General features: G+C 47.3%; 1 protein-coding gene across 2 annotated transcripts in view; it reads right to left on the reverse strand.

The window, feature by feature from the left end:
* The window catches only part of DPP6 (dipeptidyl peptidase like 6), an 800,631-nt gene that overhangs the window by 220,800 nt on the left and 554,148 nt on the right, over window positions 1-25,683 (reverse strand). For both annotated transcript variants that reach the window (XM_007457181.1, XM_007457180.1), the window contains exon 6: window positions 23,293-23,345. In XM_007457181.1, the coding sequence (XP_007457243.1) occupies window positions 23,293-23,345 (53 nt within the window). The remainder of the gene's footprint in view (window positions 1-23,292; window positions 23,346-25,683) is intronic.

Raw genomic sequence — 25,683 nt, forward strand, 5'->3', positions numbered from 1 at the left:
GGGGAGGGGGAGTCCTCACTGTGGCTGCTCCAGGGCATCAAGCCTCATGTGCAGAATCTAGGTTCAAGGTTATTTCTGTTCAGCTAACGACCTAGTGCCGAGGCTTCATGCTCTAATGTTTCCTCCAGATGCATTCCCTGAATTGGAATTCCCATGCCTCCTCCCTGGAAAGGGTGGATGCTCTCAAAAATGGCAACAGCAGCAGCAAGCCTGAGCCCACAGGCTGATGCACTGGATGGAAGTGGAGAGAAGCCTGCAGGACTAAGGAGCCCACCTGCTGTCCTTTGCCCCACCACACCCAGGGACCAGTGCGTGTTTGGTTAACCAAACTAAAGGAGCCAGCCCTGCTCAAAATTAACCAGCTAGGTTCTGGGTGCCTCTCAGCTTGGCCTCCAATCCCTCCAGAAAGCCCTCTCCTTGAAACCAAGCAGGATCCTATGGGGCTCCTGGGCACGAAAGCCTTTTTGTGTCCCCTGTTTCTTGTTTGTGGGGAACAGATTCCAGCCTCCATGACCTTCCCTGAATTCCAAAGGGCAGATTCAAACAGTTGCTAATCAGGGAAGGGAGGGGGTGCAGAGACAAGGGAGGAGCAGCCACGAAACAGTAGTGCAGCCTTGGGGCAGGTCCCGGTTCCCCCTCAAGGGATGCACAGAACAATATCTTTGAGCTGTTCTACAGAACTGAAACCCCCAACAAATGGAAGATGTTAACCACTTGATGAAGCGTCACAGTTTGACGAACTTGAGAACCAGAGGAGCTCATCAGGAGACACCCTGAGGCCAGATTAAAGGAGCGCGGGCCCTGCACACACCCCAGTCCTTATCAGCAACCCTGCCTTTAACCCAATGCTATAAGACTCCTCACCAAATCCTCCCAGGCTGGGGCACACGGTTTTGAGAGGCACGAGCCCGCTGGGGCCCCCTCTGCCTGGCAAAGCAATAAAGCTGTTTTGAGAGGCACGAGCCCACTGTGGCCCTCCTCTGCCTGGCAAAGCAATAAAGCTGTTCTTTCCACTTCACCCACGACTCTGTCTCCGAGATTCGATTTGGCACCGGTGCACAAAGGGTGAGTTTTTGGCATCACCCTCTGCTGCTCAGAGAAGGTCCCATCCCCCATCCCCACCCCACGGTGCCGCATAAGGCTGCTCACTCTACACGGCTTGCACAACCCAGAACTTTCCATCTTCTTTTTTCCGACATCACCACGTGCCTCTTCTTGGTCCCTTTCCTCCAGGCACTGCTCTCTCAGAGTAGACATGCAGTCAGTGTGATGACACAGGTCACATGCTCTCAGGTGAAATTACAAAAGGGGCTCTTTGGAAGCAATGCCCTAACTCTGTGCTGTTTTGAGTAGGAGAGAATGTGGCCTTCGGATTCAGACATGGGCTGGAATTCCAGTATCTCCGCTTATAAGCTGTGTGGCCTTTAACCTTTCTGAGCTTCTGTTGTCTTCTCTGTGAGATGGGGTCGTTTCCCATGGGGTTACTGTGAGGTTTCAGTGAGCAGATCTAGCACCTGGGTCCTGGAAATCAGGGCAGAGGTGTGACTGCTATGATGTTACGGCTGCTGATGGTGGAAGAGGTGGGAGATGGGAGAGGTGGGCATAATTCATTTGTTCAAGGTTTTGCCAAAGTAAGATGGTCTGTGTGGTCTAAAGCTCTCGGCACTCTCAGGCACCTTTGGGTTCAGGTAATCTTCTGCAGGTGTGGTGCCAGTGTAGATACCCTTTGGGTTCACAGTGAGCTGTGCCAGCCTGGGCATCTGAGTTAACTCCTCTGTAATGATCAGTGTCACACTCGGCTTTCTTCCACCTATTTGTTTACCTTCTTAGAGGTTCCACCTTACACCATGCAGCATAAAAAGTTTTTGACAGTGTGGTATTGGCATAGAAACAGACATGTGGATCAATGGAACAGAATAGAGAGCCCAGAAATAAACCCACACACCTCTGGACAATTAATCTACAACAAAGGAGGCAGGAATATACAATGGAGAAAAGACAGTCTCTTCAGCAAGTGGTGCTGGGAAAGCTGGACAGCTGCATGTAAATCAGTGAAGTTAGAACACACCCTCACACCTACACAAAAATAAACTCAAAATGGCTTAAAGATTTAAACATAATACACGACAGCATAAAACTCCTAGAAGAAAACACAGGCAAAACATTCTCTGACATAAATCTTATCAATGTTTTCTTAGGTCAGTCTCCCAAAGCAACAGAAAGGAAAGCAAAGATAAACAAATGGGACCTGATCAGACTTACAGCTTTTGCACAGCAGAGGAAACCGTTAACAAAACGAAAAGACAAACTACGGACTGGTAGAAAATATTTGCAAATGATGCGACCGACAAGGGCTTAATGTGCAAAACATATGAACAGCGCATACAACTCAATAACAACAACGACAAAAAACCCAATTGAAAAATGGGCAGAAGACCTAAATAGACATTTCTCCGAAGAAGACATACAGATGGCCAACAGGCACATGAAAAGATGCTCAACGTTGCTAATAATCAGAGAAATGCAAATCAAAACTACAGTGAGGTACCACCTCACACCAGTCAGAATGGCCGTCATTAAAAAGTCTATGAATAATAAATGTTTCAAAGGGTGTGGAGAAAAGGGAGCCCTCCTATATTGTTGGCGGGAATGTAAACTGGTGCAACGACTATGGAAAACAGTATGGAGGTTCCTCAAAAAACTAAAAATAAGAGCTGCATATGATCCAGCAATCCCACTCCTGTGCATATACCCAGAAAAGACAAAAACTCTAAGTTGAAAAGACACATGCAGCACTATTTACAACAGTCAAGACATGGAAACAACTTAAATGTCCATTGACAAGATGAATGGATAAAAAAGATGTGGTGTATGTCTACAATGGAATATTAACCATAAAAAGAAGGAAATAATGCCATTTGCAGCAACATGGATGGACCTAGAGATTATCATGCTAAGTGAAGTAAGAAAGGGAAAGACAAATACTATATGATATCACTTACATGTGGAATCTAATATACGACACAAATGAACTTATCTACGGAACAGAAACAGACTCACAGACATAGAGAATAGACTTGTGGTCGCCAAAGAGGGTGGGAGTCGGGGAGGGATGGATTGGCAGTTTGGGATTAGCAGATGTAAGCTATTACATATAGAATGGATAAACAGCAAGGTCCTACCATATAGCACAGGGAACTATATTCAATATCATGTAATAAACCGTAACAGAAAAGTATATGTGTATAACTGAGTCGCTGTGCTGTACAGCAGAAATTAACACAACTACACTTCAATAAAACTTTTTTAAAAAAGTGTTTGATCATTTTAAGGGCTTTTTTGTTCCTGCTTTTTAGTAAAGTCCCAGGACAGAACAAAAGAACTGAAGAAGGGCTGCCTGGAAACACAGGCTTCAAGGGAGTTGGTGATCGCTTCTCAGTCTGTGTCAGGAGTGAAATGAGATCCCAGCCTCGTAGACTGGGGAAAACAGGAATTTTGAGAGGAACAGGAGAAGTTCTTTAAGGAAGTGGATCTACGTGAGCGTAGCCAATTCACAACAGTGCTCTCTGCCTTTCTTCCCACTCAGAGGGTCTGCATTTCCTCTCTGTCCTTTCCTGCTGCCTTTTCACCTTCTCCGCCAACTCATGGGCATCAGCTCCAACTTTGGGAGAATCTGCTATCATTGGCCCAGAGAACAAATTGCTCGGAACCCTTTTATCCAAGATGTGGTTTCAGCGAACATAGATGGTGTAAAAGACAAGTAATCAAAACCTTAGAACTCCTCAGCTATTTGAAAGCTTTCTTCCGTGGTTTAGAAGCAAAGTTGGTACCGAAGACCAACCCTTGTAGTTGATGGATGAAAATCGGTCGCACATAGCACAGCAAGGCAGCGTGTGATGGAGACGAGGGTCTGGAGGGAGCTGCTCACCACTGAGTCAGTGACTCCTGAGAGTCGCTTATCCCCATTCTGTTCAGGAGGAAGCAGGGCGGTCCATACCCCTTTATCAGCTCACAGTGTTTGAGGAGGAAACGCACATTGTGTGCGAAATTTCCCTAAAGAGCATGGACGGTTCTATGAAGTCTTGCAATAAGATGGGGTTCATTAATGATAAGGTCCCTTCAAGTTTCTGGCATCTAGCAATTGCCGAAACAGTAGCTAGGCTGAAAAACTGCCAACATTTCAACAGAATAAAAAGACAGAATGAGCAGACTGGAGTGTTAAAACTTGGGGACTCTGGAAGTTACCGTTTCACTGTGAACTCTCATGAATCCACAGGGTCCCAAACACTCTTGCTATCACTAGCAAGTATTATCACAGATATGGGGAGAAAGTCACATTTTCCTATTCCTATACTTAAGACATTTATTTCTACTATTTCTTAAAGGCTTTCATGAACAATTTATATTTTTCCATTCAAGCATCTCTTCCAAGAAGAGATCGGATATTCAGTAGAAATGGTAGACAGTTGGGAGATTTGCCATGAATGGTTTAGGCAGTAAAAAGTCATACTATTTAAGTGTAGACCGTACATATCTGGATGGGAGGCTACGAGTCTTACTTATTAAGGAACTTTAAATATTTCTTACATCTAAGCTTACAGAAAGCTGAGATAAGGAAGCCTACCTTTCCTACAATGAGAGCAGGGCTCTGTTACATAACACTCTGTCCAAGAAAGTCCAGATCTGAATTTTAGGACAAAGTGTGCAGGTGCAGTTAAAAAAGGCATATTATATATATGTATATATTTTGAGTACAACCATGTAAACCATAGAAAGAAAACCCAGCGAATCTCTTCAGCGTGTGTGGCAAATGGGGTTTTCCCAACATGGCCACAACAGTGTTTCTGGTCCCAAATGCTTTTTCAAAACCTTGGCGCTTTCCATCCAAAGATGGAGTTTTATATCCTTGAAACTGGGCAGTGCTTTTGACTGCATCAGAGTCGAATGCAGCAGAAATGAGACTCCTGGGGCTGTCACAGGGCAGTACTGCACGCCCCAGGTTCTCCTTCTTGGGAAATTCGCCTGTGGAACCAGCCACCACGTTGCAAGGGGGCCCAGGCCGCATGGAGAGACCACATCGAGGTGTTTTAGGTGACAGACCCAGCCGAGGTCTCAGCTGACAGCCATCGCCACCAGGCACGGGAGGGAGCGAGCCTCCGGAGGAGCCGCCCCAGCTGACACGGCAGCGCAAAGCAGAGGTGCGCTGGTCTCCCCAGCCCTGTGCAAACGGCAGACTTGTGAGCCCAGTAAATGTCAGATTTAAACCCCCAAGTTTTGGGGTAGTTTGATATTCAGTCATAGTAACTGCAACTTCCAACGTGAGGACACGGAAAATAAGAACAACGTATTGCATGGGGGGCAGTTAAGATGGTTGGGACAAAGTGATCTTCATGGTGTCATTTGAAAGGTGCAGACCTTGAACTTGCATCTACGAAAGGAAAGCCTCCCTCCCCACTGGCCCAGCCGACCCTTCTAAACGGGCAGAGACAGTTAGGAAAGGTGAGAACTCCCCAGAGGCCAAGTATTTCTCCCCACACAGATGAGCCACAGTGCCCTGCGCAGGACAGGGCGTGGAACGGCAGGAGCCGGTCGCTGGAGGCGTCCCCCAGCCGCCCTGGAATGACACCTCCTTCTCGCCCCCTTCTTTCTCTGAACGCCTCCTTTTACTCTTTGCTACCTTATCTACCTATGTGTTAGACGCTGGTATCTGAGTTGTCAAATATTTGGGAGAAGTCACTGGAATAATCTGTAATGAGGACGATGAAACTTACTTCCTGGGTGGCGCTGAGGATAATTTCGTTTTTTTATGTAAGGCACTGTTGGCATTCTGCTCAGCAGGCTAAAGGCTGGCGTGTGGCTGTGAGTACAGGTGAGCTGGTTAGTGCTTCTGCAGCGGGTCCAGAGACCCCTGCATCGTGATTACTGAGGAAGCTGCTTAACGAGGCAGGTTCCTGGTCTCCACCCCTGTGTGCTGTGCAGAGCGGGTCGTCACCCTTTCCCCTCTTCCTGTCCTCAAAAAATCCCTCCTGGGCCCTCAACAGCTGGCCCTGGCCACGGGCACCAAGGCGTGCTCTCCTCTTGATCCTTTCCTGCTGGCTGAGAGTCCTACGTGATCGCTAGGCCAGGAGCAGCCACCAAGAGACGCGATGTGGAAGCCACTAGGCTGGGGCGGCAACATGGCGGCCGGGGCCCCTGGGCACCAGCCGGGCACCCGTCTCTGCACTTTCACGTGCGAGAGAACCAGCTCTTCTTTGTAAAAGCCTTTGTGATTTGGGGTTTTCTGCCCCCGCCCCCACCAAATCTGACCAAATCATACCTAATATACCTCATTCTGGAGAGATCCTAGAAATATGCATTCTTATTAGCTCTTCAGATGTTTTCAGAATAAACCAGAGCTTGAGAACTGGCCCAAGTAAATACCCCTGCATCTCACTGACGGCAGTGTATCACACACTGACGGCGTGGGCTGGCCCTGGCTCTTGGAATGAACACCTGGGAAGGCTGGGTGGCCACGGCACCTCTGTGTAGTCCTGAGGACCTGACCACACACGTGTCCTACATGCATGTAGGGGCAGGACTCCCGGGCTCTGTATGCATGGCCCCAATGAACGTTGCTCCTGACGGAGAGCTGGGTCTGTTATCTGAAGACACCGATGAGGCCCGTTGCGGAATTATTTTAAACCAATTGAACTGTGTATGTTGATAATAATAATAATAAAGCACAACCCAGAGAAGTCAGACAACATTAAATCTCCAACAGGTCAGGTAGGGAACAAAAAGCGACAAATTAGAAAGCAGAATGGTACCGAACACACAGAGGAAAAGTTATCTTTGGAGCAGGAACGATTCAGATTCTACCGCTAATCAGCAAAGCAGGGCCCAGGTGCAGACAACGAGTCCCAGTTCCTTTGCGCCTCTCCTCAGTGTCCCCACGCTCGGCGGAAGTAGCAGCCCACGTGCCTGAAGCCTGCAGAGAAACGTCCTTCTGTTCTGTAAGATTCCACTGCTGGTTCCAGGACGCCACCTCCTCCTCCGCTGATCACAGACTCGCCCCTCCATCTGGTCTGTCATCCCTTTCAAGTTCAAAGCCTTAACACAGACATTTTATTTAATCTGGGGCTTCTTTTGAGAACCAGGCCTGAAACAATCTTCTTATTCCAAGGTGTGTTTTGCGGGAGGAGGCCCTGGGAGGAGGTTCCAACTCTCAGACACTCGTCCAGCCCCCTGGGGCTTCGGGGCGTCACTCACCGGTGCCCTCGGGCTGCCCATGTGTAAACCGTGAAGGCCGAGCCCAGAGGTGTGCTGAGGGTGACTCCTGTTGCTGAGTTTGCGGAGAGAAGAGCCAGTCCTCTGAGAAGGGAATCCAGCAGCCTGCCCACAGTCAGGCCCACCTGGGCGGCACCTGACACAGTTAGGACTGGGCAGTGTGGCCTGGATTTTTCCTACTCATGGCCCTGGCTCCGGAGCTGTGCTCCGTGGTTAGTAGCCAACAGGGCTCCAGGATGAGTTTAACCCATGAAAGGATGTGGCGAGACGTGATGCTGTGTAGATGGGGAGTGAACTGGAAGAAAGCAGAGGAGATTCCCACAGGCAGTGGATACAGGGGCTTAAAATTATATTTATTTATTTATTTTCAATTTTTTATTGAAATACAGTTGATTTACAATGTTGTGTTGGTTTCAGGTGTCCAGCGAAGTGATTCAGATATATGTACACATATACATATATTCTTTTAGAGTCTTTTCCATTATAGGTTATTACAAGATATTGAGTACAGTTCCCTGTGCTGTACAGTAGGTCTTTGTCGCTTATCTATTTTATAAATAGTAGTACACACTACTATATGTTACTCCCAAACTCCTAATTTATCCTTCCCCTGTTTTTTACCTTTCCCCTTTGGTAACCGTACGTTTGTTTTCTACGTCTGTGAATCCATTTCCCTTTTGTAAATAAGTTCATTTGTAACATTAAAAATTACATTTAGCTATAACTCCCAAATGTGCTTCTACATTTCTCAGCGGGGCCCCTAAATCTTCGTGTCTTTCCTCTATTTCCTGTGTCTCATCCTTCTTTTCCAGTTTTCACATCTCTTTGCCTGTCTCTGTTGAATTTCTGGAAAATGTCCTCACCTTTGTCTTTAAACTTTTCTACTGAGTTCCATTTCTATCATACTTTTCATTTCTAAGAGCTTTTTGTTCTCTGAAATTAAAAATAGGATGTATTGTTCTGTTTTGTCTCATGAGAGTAACATATTATCTGAGGATATTAAGAAGAGGTTTTGTCCTAACACTTGCTTCTCCTCTTATGATCCCTATTTTCTCCAAAATACCTGCTTCTGTTTGTTGGTTTGATTTCTATCTTTCAGGCGAGAAGGTTTCTTCAGTCCAATCACGTTCTTTCTCGTGGGCCCACATTTAGGAACCTGGGGCTGAGGAGCTGCTGGGAAGCCCTGAGGAGAAGGGAAGGTTTGCCTGGGGCATTTGGTTCCTCTGGTCGGCACCCCCTGGACCTGGCTTGGTCAGTTTCTTCTGGAAAGGATCCCTCAGTCCCCACCCCGGTGGGTGAAGCATAGCTGCCTTGTGTCTGGGACAAGGGAAGAGAAGGAAGTCTCTCCACCCAGTGTGAGCAACTCTTCGTCCCTGTTTCAGACCTTAAACTGTCCCAGTGTTCCTCTGTCAGAGGGCCTCCGCTCTATCCTGGCCAAGAAATAAACCTCCGGTCTTCAGGGGAGTAGGCAAGGGAACACTGGGGTTCTGATGGCTTCTTAATTTTCAAATGGTCCTTGTTTTTCTTCCACAGCCTTCCAAAAGCAGCTGGAGGGGCCCATGCCGAAGCCTTCTCATCGGAGGTGATATTCTAGAGGGTTAAACCACCAAAGTGGAGACCACAGCCAACCAGGAGAAGCACCATGCGGTCTAAACTGAGCACTGCCTGTGCCTTGTGTGCTGAGGACCACTCTGGGGGCAGGTGGGGAGGGGTTAGGAGAAACCAGGTCAGTTCTTGGTGTGGGACTCAGCTGTCTTATGTTTGGGCTGCATCATTTCCCACTCTCCCTTTGCTTTCCAACTTTCACAATTTTGTTGTTTATATTTCTTCTCTTTGCTCCTTGTGCATTATGCGTTAAATTTTATTTTCTGTTTCATCGGGGGGGCTTAAGAACTCCTGAAAGTAGAGAAAGTTGCTCTGCCCTCTTGACCTGGAGCTCCTCATTCATTCTTTTGAAGACGGATGGGGGTGAACAGAAGGGTCGATATGCAGACAAGAGAAGCCCAGAGCGGCAGAAACAGGCAGCGCGCCCACCCTTAGCAGACTCATCCCTGCAACCTGCAACCGGGCGCCCGGGGGGTGATGCTGGCTCTGCCACTGACTCGCTGTGCCATTGTACCCTCTACGCCTGGGTTTTTAATATGTAAAAGGGCCAGTAAGAGCCTTTACATCATAGGTATACTGTAAGCATTCGATGAGGGGTATATGGAAAGCACTAAGAACAATATCTGACCTAGAAACTGCTGTATCAGTGCTAGCCGATTTTTTTTTTTTTTTTGGTTATGATTGTATAAAATTTCTGGGGTCGAGAAATAACTTTTTGAAAACATAGCCCTTTAAAGAGTTCAACCTGTTGGTAGAAAAAAGAGAAGCAGCTTGAGAATGATCTGGATGAGTCTTTACATCAAGCTTCCTAACCATCTCCCCTGTATAGTCCATGGGCCACTTTTGCAGACCTGTAGGAAGCTGGCAGAACTCACAGGTTTCCAGAGCAGGTCCTGCTGATAAAGCCTTCTGCAGATATATTCCTGCATCTCTGGCTGATTGCATCTAGTGAAGAATCCTTGAAGTTGGATGGAAAAGAAATTTTTTTGCTATTTCTTTATGAAAATATTTCACGTATCACGCAGCTTTTAGAGACGACTACATTGGTAGCAATGGCCTCTATTTTCAAAGGAGTCTTTTTTCAGGTCTGGCTTCTCATGACAAATGTATGATTTAAAGTGATTTTCATATATATGTGTTAGCATACAGTATTTGTTTGTTTCTTTCTGACTTACTTCACTCTGTAGACACAGGGAGGGGAAAGGGTAAGCTGGGACGAAGTGAGAGAGCGGCATGGACATGTATACGCTACCAAATGTAAAATAGCCACATAGCACAGGGACATCAGCTCGGTGCCTTGTGACCACCTAGAGGGGTGGGATAGGGAGGGTGGGAGGGAGATGCAAGAGGGAGGGGATATGGGGATATATGTATACGTATAGCTGCTTCATTTTGTTATACAGCAGAAACCAACACACCATTGTAAAGCAATTATACTCCAATAAAGATGTTAAAAAAATAAAAAATAAATAAATGATTTTCAGATTGACTTTAATTGGGGGAAAAAGAAAGCAGTAGACAAATTAGGAATTTTTCTTTTTAGAAGCATTCTCCCTCTCTCCTCCTACACACACACACACACACGAGCACACACACACACACACACACACACACACACACACGATTTTTCTCCATAGACTGGGAAAACATTCTTTCTCCAAGACTGAATGCTCTGCTTTGTGGCAAAAAGTATTTCTTCCATTCTAATGCTACTTAGTGTTTGGCATTAATTTGGTAACAAATCAGCAGTAGACAATTTGACATACCTAAAGTCAGGTTTTTTTGGTCCATGTCAAGATAATAAGGACACCTAGGAACTCAAAAAGATATGATCACTTTCACAGAAGACCTTTCTCTCCGTGGGTCTAAAAATCATGCCAAAAATAGCACTAGATACCAAAAGGACAAGTGGCCTGGCTCAATGCCCTGTTGTTGATAGGATGGGCATCTTGTTGTCAACAAGAAGTTGAAAGTGGCAGAGGGCATCCCACCTCTGAAAATAAACACTTCCCATGACTGGAGTTGTGTTGTTTAGCATCTATGAAACACAGGGATCTGAAGGTGAAAGTCAAACATAAAGACCAACCTCGACAACATCATCGACAACAGTGAGACCCGTGCTTAGCGGTTACCACTGCATGGTAAGAACCAATTCTTTTGAAGGATATATTTCTTTATATTTTTAATTGACTTTGATTAGATGACTTTTACAGCCAAATTTTAGTCAAACTCATAAGGATCTATATATAACCGAGAAAGGTAGTCTATTAATTTTTGATGAGAAATACAACGGGCCAATTGACCAGGCTCACGTGAATGAAGCAATTAAGCTCAACTGTCATCAGGAGCTGCCCGGTTAGCTGGACAGAGTGAAGGGATGAGATCTGGCATTCAGACAGGGACACCGGCCTCTCTATGGGCAAGTACAGCTTTCATCTGCAAGGGTGGGTGCACTGCCTGTTTCGGCCGCTCTGGGTTTCTCTTGTCTGAGTATTGACCTTTCTGTTCACCTGCTCTTTCTTCAAAAGGGTTCAACCCAACCCTTCTATTTCAGATTTTTATTCCCTACAAAATAAGCATGCCCGAGTTCCCTCCCTGGATTGAGTTCTCAGCATCGCCACGTGCTCCAGCCACGTAATTTCAGATAAATACCTGGGCTGTGCCCACAGGGACTAGTGCAATCAGTGCCATTGGATTTCCTTGACTTTCAGAAGACAAGTTTTCCCTCTTTTTCTCAGGGTTCCTGGGAAAGTGGGGGGGGGGGTTGGGGAACAGGGGATGGTCATTTGAAAGTTCAGGTATGCTCAACACATGGAAGTAGGAATTTTAATGCAAAACAAAAACAATATTCTTAGTTCTTTCCAACGTCACATAAGACGCTGACAGCCCTTTAGAGCAACTGGAGCAGTTGCCTTTAGCTCCAGAACAAGGAGACCAAGGGCAGTGCCTGAGGTTACACAGTAGAACCCAGCTCCGTGACCTTCAGCCCAGGTTCAAAAGGTCACCTCCACCGAGGTGCACACTCACCGCTCCCTCACGGGACAGAGACTCTCAGGGATGACTTTCTTTTTTGGGAAAAGCACCCCTTCACTGCTTCCAAACCCCAGAGCCTCTCCTCTAGGAGGTAACGCTGTCTTGGTAGCCGACACATGGGACAGTGCACAGTGCACAGCAGACTGGAGGGGGCTAGCCTGGAGCCGTGGTCTCCGGCGGGTGGTCCGGGATCACCAGGGACACACAGGGCCCTCGGGGTGTCCTCCCGTCCGGCCTCTTACCATGTTTATACTTAATATGTGATGATGTATAATTTTCTTTTGATAGGGATCACTTATTTGCTTCAGATATCCTTTGTCTGTCAAATCAAAACAGCACCGATGTTGACTGTTACTCTCTGATGTCAAACAGAACGTAAATTGCAGCTCGAGGCCACGCAGACACATACTGAGTAGAGGCACCCATCAACGTCACCTCCGCTGATCAAACAACGCTGGTTACTGGGTCATGCCCGGACCTCAGAGCTAGTGAATACCGGCCCTACTGTGTGCTTCAAAGGGCCCTCAACACAAGGAGGAAGAGCTACCTCCATAAAACGAAGGGTGTGGTGCTCAGTTTGCCCAGTGTCTCTCGTCAGACTGGCACGCAGAGCAAAGTGATGCTGTCACAGAGAGGATGCTATGCTTGGAGCCGCAAGAGCCCCGCTGAAGTCCTGGCCAACAACTAGCTGTGTGACCTTGAGCAGGTTACTCCAACTTCGAGTCTCAGCTTTCTCATCTCTGAAGTGGTGCTAAGACCTACACCCCATCATTGTTACGAGTACAAAATAAGCTGCCATATGTTAAGGTCTCTGAATCAGAAGCATGATAAGTGCTCACGAAATGCCTACATATGCATTCGAAGGTTCATTCATTCATTCATTCATAAATGAAATCAAGAGATTAGGGAGCAGAAAGGAATTTGGGCCTACGCTGGAGCTTACACGGTACGGTTTTTAAAGACACGCATAGAGGGATAAGGAAAGAACTTCATTTGAGGCACCAAGGTGACAAAGACAGAAAGTGGAAAGGGTGGCTCCTGCCTGGAGTGACGGGTGAGTCTGGGCAGGGCAGTTTGGGTGCAATGGTTACGAGCTGAGTGGACGGAGCCCGGGAGCTGGATGGTGTTCAGATGCCACAAGGTCAGCAGTAGGGAACTGCAGGGAGAGAAGCAAAGGAAAGATCCCGAGGGCTGCCTGTGGCTGCAAGTAAGGGAGACAGATCAGGGGCCGACAAAGGATGGCAGCCTTCTCAGCCTCCTCAGCAGGACGTCTGCCCTTAGCTTCAGTCCTGGTTCAGGAATTCTAGTTCTGACACCACTGATGCTTAAGTGTCAGGCTCACATCAGCCCTGATTTGAATTTTTTTCTCTCCTTACTTTCCACGTTGGGCCGTTTGTGCAGGGGGCCTGGGAGGAAGCCGTGTTTGTTAGCACTGCCCCAAAAGTCCGTCCAAGTGCTTGGAATGTCGATAGAAATGTACATCAGGGCCATGATGCGGTGAATCAAAGATGTGCAGAGAGAGGGAAAAGCCTTGACCTTCTGTTCGTACTTGGGAACTGGTGTCCACATGTCTGAGTTCACAGACCAGGCTGACGCTCTACAGCGGCAGTCCACAACCTTTTTGGCACCAGGGACCAGTTTCATGGAAGACAATTTTTCTACTGACTGGGGGGGTGGGGGAGGGTGGATGGTTCTGGGACGATTCAAGCACATTACATTTACTGTGTACTTTATTTCCGTTATTATTACATCGTAATATATAATGAAATAATTATACAGCTCACCGTAATGTTGACAGGAGGTGGAGCTCAGGTGGTAAAGAGAACGGTGGGGAGCCGCTGTGCGTACAGATGAAGCTCCACTCGCTCACCCACTGCTCCCCTCCTGCTGTGTGACCCGGTTCCTAACAGGCCACGGACTAGCGCCGGTCCATGGCCCAGGGGTTGGGGACCCCTGCTCTACAGGGTTCTTGGGCCGCAGCCCTCCCCCTGCAGTGTGGGAACCTCCGTAGGTCTTGCTGGATGGAGAGAACACAGGCCTATAGGGGAGGGTTGTCAGTTTCCGGTCCAGACAGGCAGAAGCCTTACTGTTGTGTGACTTCTTAATCCAGGTGCCTAGGCCCCGGCAGTGCATCGACCTGCCCAAGTGTCCCACTGGCGGCAGGCGGTGCTGGCCGAGCTGAGTCCTGGGAGCCGAAAGCTTCACCTGAGCAAACAGCTGTGTCATCTCCACCGAATGCTGTGCGATTCAGGCCTGGGAATCAGGCCTTCTCAATGAGGAAATGCCACAGTCTATGTGCTTTCGTCCATTGTGAGCAGCTTCAGAAATACTTATTAGTCCAGTACCCAGCCTGGATGGGTTGTCCTTTGGGGGACCAGGCACCTGTGGCCTGCCTCCTTCCCTGCTGTAGTCAAGACACAACAGAGCAGACAGGAGAGTCTGACGCAGCCTACCATGCCCTTTGCTAGCCTAGACAGGAACCCGAAGGTCAGAGGCGGGTATCCGCTGCACAGATCCTGGATGCTGGGCGCGGGGCCTCTGCTCCCCTTCAGACTTTAAGCAGCTGGCAGACCCAGTTTAGCGCCAAGCTGCTGGAACATGCACACTTTTGGACCGGGTCCTTCCGCCAATGAGAGGTGTTTCTCAAAAAGAGACCCCTCCTCCTAAATCAATCTGTCCAGGAAGTGAGTGATGCTTGGGGCCGGAGTCCTCTTAACCGCTCCTGAGGTTTGTGCCAGGGCCGCCCATGAACAGCCTCTTCAGGAAGTTTCCACCCTGCTCGCCACCTACTTCCCCAAGGACCTGTCATTTACAGAGCGCTGCAAAGGGAACGATTGTGGGGACCTGGCTGGAAGGCCCCCCTGAGTGCCCACGTCGGGGCAGGAGAGGCACAGGCTCTTCCCTGGGCAGGAACCCCAGCACGCAAATCAGCCAGCCTCGCGCAGGGACCAGGTGGAGGATGGGGACCAAAAATCCCAGCCTGATGGGGTAGGGAGTTTAAAAAACGGGGTCTAGACAGCCACCTTGGATAGCAATTTGGCAGTTTCTTACCAAATTATACATTTACTGTACGACCCAGCCATTCTACCTCTAGCTATTTAGCCAAGAAAAATGAAAACGTGCCTATAAGAAATTCTGTATGCAAACATTCACAGCAGTTTCATTCATAACAGCCCCAAGCTGGAAACCACTCAAATGTTACACGGCGAACACATAAACGAATTAGTCTATCCGCTCACTGGACCACTTCTCAGCAATAAAAAGAATGACCTACCTGCACCGGCAGCGACGTGGGTGAACCCCAAAAGCAGTCACGCTAATGAAGCAGCCACTCACCCAGGACTACGTAAATATGACTCCATATATAAGACATTCTGGAAAAGGCAAAACTACAGGGATGGACGCCAGGGGCAACCACAGTGGGTGGAGGATGGGCATATGGCGGAATACTCTGGGGACATGGAAATGTTCCCTATCTTGGTTGTGGAGGTGCTTCTATGATTGCACCCATTAGTCAAAACATAATGAAAACTTCTCATTTAAAAAGTGTGGGTTTTACTATAAGTAAGTTATGCTGCAATGGGGCTGTAGCTATATAGATGTGACCAGCGTATCCTTGTCTCTCTAGGGTCTGGATGACCACCCATCCCGCTGTCCTTGAGTGCTGCTTTTCTGGACAAGGCTGTCCTTGAGGTTTAATCTATGCAAATGTCACTGAAGTAAATAAGGCAGGGGGCTTTGTGTCCAGCCCCCGTACGGAGGACCGCCTGGATCAGAGAGAAGGTGATGTGAAGATAGAACAAAATAGACTAGACAGCAAGCGATACACGTGGCCTTTCCATTCTCCATCCGTGGCTAGTATAGTCCTGGCTTGTGGCGGGGGTGTGTGCCCATCATTTTGCAGCAGGAGTGGATGCACAGCACACGCTGCTGCAAGCATCTGGCAGGCTTGGCCTCCAGGGCAGTCGGCCACATGCACCAGCCTCTTCTCTTTAGGAAAAGGTCTGTGAACAAGAACAGAGCTGACCTCAGGGATGCAGACAGAGTCTTCTCAGGTGACTGAGACTCAGGCCCAGTTGAAAGGGTTCAACATAGTTGCCTCTAATTTTGTGTGACTTAGAACTGGCCCTGTGATTCTTTCTTCAAGAGAAGCTGGTGAGCAAATGCACGAATCGGAATAGGAGGCTTCCAGGCTGAGCCCACTAGGTGGCACTCACGTCAAACTCCAGCCCAGACACAGAATGAGCCTGAGCCCACTCTGTCCCATCCTGGGCATGAACTCAGAAGACAAAAGCACAAGGCTGTATCTCATCTCCGCGGTGCAGACGGCAATGCTATTGAGCCTTTAATGCATATCATTAAATAAATCTCCAAGAACGCTGTTAACCTGCGACCTGCCACCATTTCTCTGTCGAGAGGACAAGGAAATTAGTGTTTCTGGGGAAATGTTTGTCATTTTCTCCCAGAAATAGAAGGGTTATTTCTCAGCTCCGGATAAAGTCCTGGGGTCACTTAGTGATGAGAGCAAGTGAAGAAGTGGGGTAGGACCGGCTGACCCCAGATATTCAAACTAGAAACGCCTGAGTAACTTAAAAAAACTCTCGCGAGGTCCCACCCTCTGAGACTCTGGTCTAACTGATTTGGGGTGGGTCCCAGGCTCGCATCCTCTTATACTAGACAATATCATTTAATTAATTAACTAACTTCCTCAACTGTCAGCCAACATCTATGGACTCCCTCTTGCATTGGGAACAATTCAAGGATACGAACATACAAGTTTAGGTTCCACAAGACGCCTGACAAAATGATGCATCATGCATATCTTCACCTCATTTCCAAACGGGTTTGTTTGCTTGAAAATCTTCAGATGTGGTAGGCAAGTTTTTGAGGACAGCAAATGATTCGGTGGAAAAGAACCCCTCTGCATGTGGCTAGTGGCCGGTAGCTCAGATCCACGGGTGCAGCCTCTCCTGTGGTTATTCTTGGGCAGTCCTGTTCTCATCCTGGGCAACGGCCACCAGAGCCACAGGCACAGGCCAAGCCCCTCCCAGCAAAACCCCTCTTTCTGACACCTGACACCTTAGAATTCAGGAGAGAAATGTGTCGGGCAGTAAATGCATATTGAAAACATTTCTAAACATTCTGTTCAGAAACATTATACACCCACAACAAGGTAACTAGCAATCTAACGCAAGGATACATTACAGTGTGAAATGAGAGGCAGTCTTACTCCAGGGGTGCAGGAAGCTGCAGGGGGATTTTTACGGGAGGGGTTCTGAATGTTGGGGCTCGAAGGAGCAGAAGGAGTTGGACACCATGAGCAGGAAGTTTCTGGCGCGCGTGTGGAGGATGGGGTGAAGGACGGGGAGAGCAAAGGCGGGAGCGCCTTCTGCGGGGGGCAGTGATGGCACACGCCACCTATGCGGTCCTTGAGGCAAGCAGGTCCGGCACCTGAAAGGCATCACGTGCATCTCCACTCCCCTCCACCGCCACCCCGACGCGTCGATCACGGCATCCTTCCCCACAGAGCCCAGGCATAGCTCTAGACCACCTTTAAACTCAGAGCTCCAGGAAGCCATTAGAACTGATCAGAGCTGGCACTGAGGATGAAATTTATTTTCTGTCTAAAGGTAGGGAAATTGTGGGGAGGGAGATTAATTAGATTTGGTTGTATAATGGAAGGTCTTGGTTCCACCATGAAAAAAGCCCGTAGTGCATTCTGCACTCCAAAATAGGCACTTAAATGCACCATCTCGTTATCCTACGGTATTTCATAACCTTTACATGAACCCTATCAGTCAGGCATTTTATTTCCATTATATGCGCCGAGTAATAGTGCCTAGAGAAGCAAAGAAACTTTTCCATGATTACACAGGTAGAAAGGCTGACTGGGAATTTATTCCCAGATAGATTTGACTTTAAAGTTCATGTTATTTTCATAGTGCTTTTGCTAACAGTTTGGATTTCAGGGGAGGAAGGGAGAGAAGGAGGCCTGGAGGGGAAGGGAGCAGGAGAGGGAAGCAGCTAAGACCAAGTCCCACAGGAGAGCTCGGAGCTGTCCACAGTCCTGAAATTATTGTGAATGACGAGAACAGCAGGACTCTCCCTGCCGGATGCCATGGTAGACACGTGAAGTGCCATTCTAAGAACTCTCTTTCTCCTACATTTTGGCTTCACGTTGGCACTTCCTCAAGGTATACAAGCAATCCTATTCATGCAACTTCCGGCAGCTCTGCAGAGCAAAGTGTGTCTGAGTGGAAGGTCCAGTGCAGCGTCCTGGGGAAGGAGATGTGGAGACACTGACACTGCTGGGATTCTCCCCGCTGCCCTCATGAACTCACAACTTTCAATTTTCTCATGCATCAGGCTCAACTCACATAGGCACAGGCTGCCACAGATTTAACTAGAGGGACATGGAGTACAAACCCTTGGCATCTATCTTCATTTTCCAAGTGAACACCAGACGCCCATAATCCCAATCGTGTGGTCTCTACACTGAGCCTTCACTGCTCCCCACCGGGTCTCTTCCTGTTCATCCCTTCCCTTCTCTCTACACACACGCATAAAACTAATCTACGCCCGCCACCTTCACCACGTCTCTCTTCTGCTCGGTGTTCAGTGTGTTCTTATTGGAAAGACCCATCACACCGGGGTGGGGTTTAGGTCTTCCACACTCCAGGCTCACCCTAAACCCACCCAACCCTATCTCTCCCCATGCAGAGCCCCATGAGAACAGCCCTGCTCGGGCCTGGCCTGGCATCCCACTAACTCCAGGAAGATGCTGGCTCATGGAAAAGGTCAAGCCTGTTTCATGATCTACCTGACCTGGAACATCTCCTCTCTGTCTCCATCTATTAGACCAAACCAAACCAAACCAAACTAAACTTACTCAATTATAAGGCTCCGCTCAAGCCAGACTTCCTTTCTGAGATCCTTTATGACACCTCTTCTTTTGTGTTCAGTGTCTAAAATACCCATTTGAGGCACTTAATTTTATATTGTTATGTAAGTCTGTGTCTTTCCTCTTCAACAAGATTTTAAACTTCTTAAGGATAGCAATTGTGCTTTTGTTGCTCAATACAGCATTTCAATTAATGTTTGTTGACTTATATTGTCTTTTCGGCTTCCACTGGAGGCAAAACAAGAAAGTCTTAAAAATTAATTGCAGTAAGTCAGATTGAGATGAGATAAAAAGAACTTATTGAGCATTGAGAACTGTAGATAGTTGAAGCTATAGACATCTCTTTTAAGAGAGAAATTAAAATCACATGCGCAGGACTTCCCTGGTGGTACAGTGGTTAAGAATCCGCCTGCCAATGCAGGGGACATGGGTTCAAGCCCTGGTCCAGGAAGATCCCACATGCCGCGGAGCAACTAAGCCTATGCACCACAACTACTGAGCCCGCGTACCACAACTACTGACGCCTGCACGCCTAGAGCCCGTGATCTGCAAGAAGAGAAGCCACCGCAATGAGAAGCCCGTGCACTGCAACAAAGAGTAGGCCCCACTTACCGCAACTACAGAAAGCCTGCATGCAGCAACAAAGACCCAACGCAGCCAATAAATAAATTAATTAATTGATTAATTTTTAAAAATCACATGGGCATTAAAATCACCTGAGTGTCACAGAACAAGTCTTAGCTTTGGAAAATTATTAAAGGGAATTTTATTATTGTAGGGGTTATATCATTCCTCTCCTTGTAACAGAAAGGATTTGAGCTGGCTAGAAAAGAAAAGTCTAAAAAAATTTAATTACAAGACTATAAATATATATTGGGGATATATTACAATATGAAGAATAACATTCCCAGGCATTCACTAGAAGCAGAATCCTCTGCTGTGCACTTTGCATGTATCGTTCCACTTAATTCTTATAATGTGCCTCTGAGGGGAGCACTGTTATGAACATCCTTTCAAATATATGGAAACTAAGGTCTGTAGAAGCACAGCAGCTGTCAAGGTCACACAGCCAAGAGTCAGCTGCAGACTGGGGTTCACATTAAGGCCTATGGAACACAGGGCTTCAGTTCCTAACTCCTGTATCATGATATCAGGCAAGGTACTGGGGCCTTGTGCTATGTTGTCAACCTGGATTTCTACTTTCTAAATAAATGGAATGCTCTTCTGCATCCCAGCCTATAAAGTTACAGAGTAACCCTGGGCAGAAGGAATCTATGTCTCAGTTTATTATTTTCACAGATGCAGAATGTGACTTCACAAGTCAACCAGAGTGTTCCAGAGGAACACAATTCTGTACAATTTGTTTGGTACCAGGTAAATAAGCAAGGTTAGGGCAACAATATCCACAGAAGATGGCCTGACATGTAAACAAAAATGCCTCTGAATACTTCTCAGTTCCTGTTCTATCATTGCTCTGTTTGCCAAACTCCAAAATGCCAATGCTACATAACTACGGGGTATAGCAAATTTTTCTTAAAATTGATTTCTGTTATAGAAGGATTGATTTTCTCTAGCCCATATGATTTTCAGAATGATCCTAAAAGATATAAGAAATTATAATTATATAGAAATATAATTTTTCTAAAAAAAAGCACTCAAGCCAATGGGAAAACTAATCCAAAAAAGAGTCATGTCAGGAAAATGTCAAGAAACAGCCAAGTCTACCAAAAACTGCTATGAAAACACACAATGGACCCTTTAACAGAGAACATTTAGCTGGTTATAATCTCTATTATGAAAGACTGCATTATTTTGTTGACATTCTGATATAAAGACTTAGTGAAACACTTTATGTTAAAAATAATAGCTTTGGGCTTCCCCGGTGGCGCAGTGGCTGAGAGTCCGCCTGCCGATGCAGGGGACACGAGTTCGTGCCCCGATCCGGGAGGATCCCACATGCTGCGGAGCGGCTGGGCCCTACCAAAAACTGCTATGAAAACACACAATGGACCCTTTAACAGAGAACATTTAGCTGGTTATAATCTCTATTATGAAAGACTGCATTATTTTGTTGACATTCTGATATAAAGACTTAGTGAAACACTTTATGTTAAAAATAATAGCTTTGGGCTTCCCCGGTGGCGCAGTGGCTGAGAGTCCGCCTGCCGATGCAGGGGACGCGGGTTCGCGCCCCGGTCCGGGAAGATCCCACATGCCGCGGAGCGGCTGGGCCCGTGAGCCATGGCTGCTGGGCCTGAGCGTCCGGAGCCTGTGCTCCGCGACGGGAGAGGCCACAACAGTGAGAGGCCCTGCCCGTGTATGGCAAAGGAAAAAGCAATAAATTGGCACCACTAAAAATCTGATATTTACAGCTGTAATTTTACCCAAGGCAGTTGTTTTGATGGCATAGGACTGAGAGCAAGCCAGGCTATGCTGGATTCCAGCTCTCCTGGGCACCAGCTATGAGATGACAGAGTTCTCACTGTGAAAGGCGGAGAAGAAAGCTTTTTTGCAGGACTGATGTGCTAGGGTGGGCGCACTTAAGACTCATTCAATACATGACGGCAATTATTATTACTATGATTATTTTTAAAATACCAAAAGCAGCTCACTCTTCGTTGGCATCCTCTATGGGGGGATCATCCTCCTCATCGTGAGCACTGAAACCAAGCCTTCAGCACACACCACCTTGTCCTTCGGTTTGTGGCTGGTTTGGCAAACGCTTGTGCCAGGTTCTCAGAACCTATTTCTCTTAAATTCTAACTGATGCAGTAAAATCTTTACACCATGTGTCAAGCACAAAATGCTTTTCAAGTTTTGAGTTTTACAAATTTATATAAGATGAAATGAAATATCCATCATCTACAATAAATTCTATCGTTCCCAGAAGGGGTAGATAAATCTCAAGGCATAATTATACTCCTGACTGCCGTGACCTTTGAAGATGCATATCTGCTTGAAAAATAATAGAATAATTCATCCTTAGTGAAAAACATTTGAGTTTCTATTTGAACTATGCTTTTTTTAAAAAAAACAAACAACCCTCCTATGGATACTTTGTTTTCACGACAGGGGGCATCTTCAGTTTCTCGGGGCTTGATTTTTCTAATAGTCTAATGGAAACGATTAATCACATTTGGCCGCATGTCTACATGTATCTTTCATTTATCAAATGAAATTATTTTCCCCATGTTGTTTTTCCAAGGATATGCTCATATTCTACCTAAACTTAGTAGAAAACAGACAGCAGCAGTTGTGAAACACAGATGCTGTGATTAATGCTCACCTATGGAACAATACTTTTTAGCAACTCCTGCTGTTTGTTTAAATTTGCTTAGGAAAATTAGGATGCCTCCCGGTAAATAGTCACAGGAATTTACACAACATTGCCAGTAGCACAATCCAATTTCTTTGAACATTTCCTGAGCACTTCACCTTTTCAAACAAAAAGTGAGAGAAACCATGGAGGGTATGAAGGAGAAGGAAAAGGTGGGAACAAGGACACGGGCAGGGGTGAGGGTGGAGGGGCTGTAGGTGGGTGGGGGAGGGGAGGAAGGAGGAGGAAGGAAAAAGACAAGGGGAGAGAAAGAAAGAATAGAAACGGAAGCAGTAAAAGCCATCCCTGCCACACTCTCCTTGCTCTGCAACTGGTTTTCCCCTTGCCCACTCAACAAGTGGCTTCACCAAACTTCAGTCATGTCTTAACATCTCCGGACTCCAAAGATGAGCTCCTGATAATGCACCCCACCTTGTGTGCGGCTGTGTCTACCCAGAACTGAAAACTCAGCAAAATCACGCTTGCACTCATGTCTTTCCTCCCCACTCACACTTTTGGGTCCCAAATGTTGCATTTTTGAGAAACAAGATGAGCTTGGGGTGCTGCCCTCTCTATTATGCATATAAAACCAGGAACCAGGGGCTTCCCTGGTGGCGCAGTGGTTGAGTCCGCCTGCCGATGCAGGGGACGCGGGTTCGTGCCCCGGTCCGGGAGGATCCCACATGCCGCGGAGCGGCTGGGCCCGTGAGCCATGGCCGCTGAGCCTGCGCGTCCGGAGCCCGTGCTCCGCAACGGGAGAGTCCACAACAGTGAGAGGTCCGCGTACCACAAAAAAAAACCAAAAAAAACAAAAAAAAAACCAGGAACCATCCTGGGAGTCCTAGGTCGAATCACCATGCCCTAGAGGGGCCACAGCTGATTACAAAGTGGGGTCGGGGGAAGGGGGAATCTTTCTCTGCAAACCTGGGAACCAGAGCAGGAGGCCGTGGAGCTGTTCTAGGAAGGGGGGGGGCTTCACAAATGGGCAAGAAACTGGACTCAAGTGACCCCCTCGGCCCTGGAGGCATCACGGAGGTCCCTGGGGACACTTTGCTGTCAAGAAATAAGTGCCTCATTTCCTGCCCTAAGAATTAAGCAACTAGTCAGCGCTCTGCTTTGCTGCTTTGTTTTGCAGATTTCACATTAAAAGAAAACGAAAGAACAATCTTACCCATGAGGAATTTTGCTCAGGACATAATATCCAGTATAGGAGTGTTGATATATCTGAAACAGACAAAAAAAAAAACAAGAAACAATAAAACAAGCATTGAGACAATGGTTGTGATTATGATATTTTTCAAATCACTGTGAATCCTAATAAACAGCCCTGGACCAAAAGTAGTCAGTCAGGAGACCTGGCGGAAAAGCCTTTTATTTACTCAGGAAGTTAATTTGCATACCTTGTTTGTTTTATTTTCACCATTTGCTTGTAGTTTACCGGGCAGCCAGAGGCTAGATGTCATCTCCATGACTACCTGGCTTGTGATTAAATCAGGGGCAGAGACTTCCAGCTCAACTGAATGTAGCACAGAACTAACGAGGGCACTACTCACTGGAGGCTGCCCGACGGCCAGCTGGACCCTGAAACTGTAAGCCCACGCACTGCTGTGAACTACGTCGATTCTACTGTGTATCCTCGGTGAGTATTGAAGCCAAGATAGGCTTAATTGGGCAAACTCTTGCCCCCTTCGACAATTTGATGTGCAGGTTTTAGCTTCATGGAGTGGTCAATAAACTAAGAACTCACTGCAAGGGGAGCATGGCTTTCAAAACTAAGGTAACAACAACAAAACAGCATTTCCAAACTCCTGTAACCCCCAAATCTCAGATGTCCCTCTTAAACTCTTGAATCCAGCAGAATACTCCCCAACCCATAAATGCAGTGACTACAATGCGAGGGATACCCCCAAAGAAGGGAGAACGTGGTCTCCATCCTCTCCAGCTTTCTGGATAGACGACCGCCCCAGGGTGTGGAATGTGATGGGTTACCCCGCAGGGTTGAAGTGAGAACCGTACACTTCACTTTCTTTCCTCTACCTCTGGAACTTCGGAGAGTTGGCACCCTGTGTGGGCAAATGTTCAGGGACTAGCATTTTAAAAGCAGCTTTCTACAGATCAGAGGTGAGGGACATGCCGCTGAGGAAGACAGATCTACATCTACGTGTAGTATGGATATATTTGAAACTGATGATGGAAGTGAATCTTCAAAGGAAAAATGGGTAGGATTTGCTAATACCTCTGACCCCCCATCTAGTCTGGGCCCCAAGATTAATTTCTAGGAAATCACAGTGGATCAGTTATTTGGAGGAAATAAACAACAGCACTTAAGTCCCAATGACCTTTTGCTTCCCGTGATGTCAAGACTCCTGAACCAGACACATGGGGCCTAGGGTGACCTGCTGGATGGCAGGAGATGGGCATCTGACTGGGGAATTACTTTAAATACTGGTCTAATTATGAAGAAATAACCTCTAAGGAGCGAAACCGTGAAGAGCTTCGCAGAGCTGCCATGGCGATCTGGGCGGGGCCAGAGGACCCTAGCTGCTGTTTCGGAAGTGCCGCACAGTGATGCTCCCCCAGGAGAAGGAAAGGCCTGTGGACCAGCCCCTGTGTCCTGAGCAGATTGATGCTCAGAGAGCCCCTCAGAGGTCCTGGAGCCTTGACTAAACGTTGCCTCTGTGAGCAGATGCTGGAGCAGAAGCTGGGTGGATCCGTCCCACTTCTCCACGGCTATGGCATCGGGTGCTGTGCTGTGTAGTGTTTCCGACCTCTCCTTCCAACGTGTGTCTTTCCATACCATGTGTCTCACTTTATTTTCCCAGTAACCCCAGGAAGGCAAAAGATTACCTTTGCTTGTTAAGATAGGAAGCTGAGGTGCAGAAAGGGTAGAGGAGGGTGGAGGAAAGGCAAAGGGGATGGGAGGAGGGGAGGCACAGGGAAGAGGGGCAGAGGAGGGAGGGTGGACCCTAATTTCGTACACTTGAGTGCTGGGGGACTTAGTGACTCAAACAGATAGAATGTGGCAGAAATGATGGTCCTAGGCTTCTGAGAGCGGGTTATAAAAGGTAGCGTGGCCACCTCCTAGCTCCCTTTCAGATCACTTGCTCTGGGGGAGGCTGGCCAACATGGTGTGAGGACACTCGAGCAGCCCCGTGAGGAGGTCTAGGTGGTGGGGGGCTGAGGTTCTTCCCCGTTCGATCACCAACATCCAGCAAGGAACTCAGGGAGCTTGGAAGTGGATTCCTCACCTGCAGTCAAGGCTTCAGATGATGCAGGCCTGGCTGATAACCTCACGAGAGAACGTGAGCCAGAGATGCTCAGATAAGATGGTCCTGAATTCCTGACCCACAGTAACCACGAGATAATAAATGTTGGTTATCTTAAGCCACTAAGTTTTGGATAGTTTCTTACACAGCAATAGGTACATAACATATCTAGTTTAAATCCAAAGAAAAAAGATAGCTAATAAATCAGATGTGAGTACACTGAGTTACTGGGTTCCCTCCCTAAAAACTTTCAGCAACTTCTAAAACAAATATACAAATTCCTTATCGAAAGAGTG

The sequence above is a fragment of the Lipotes vexillifer genome, unplaced genomic scaffold (assembly GCF_000442215.2).
Source record: "Lipotes vexillifer unplaced genomic scaffold, Lipotes_vexillifer_v1.1 scaffold944, whole genome shotgun sequence".
NCBI classification, from domain to species: domain Eukaryota; kingdom Metazoa; phylum Chordata; class Mammalia; order Artiodactyla; family Lipotidae; genus Lipotes; species Lipotes vexillifer.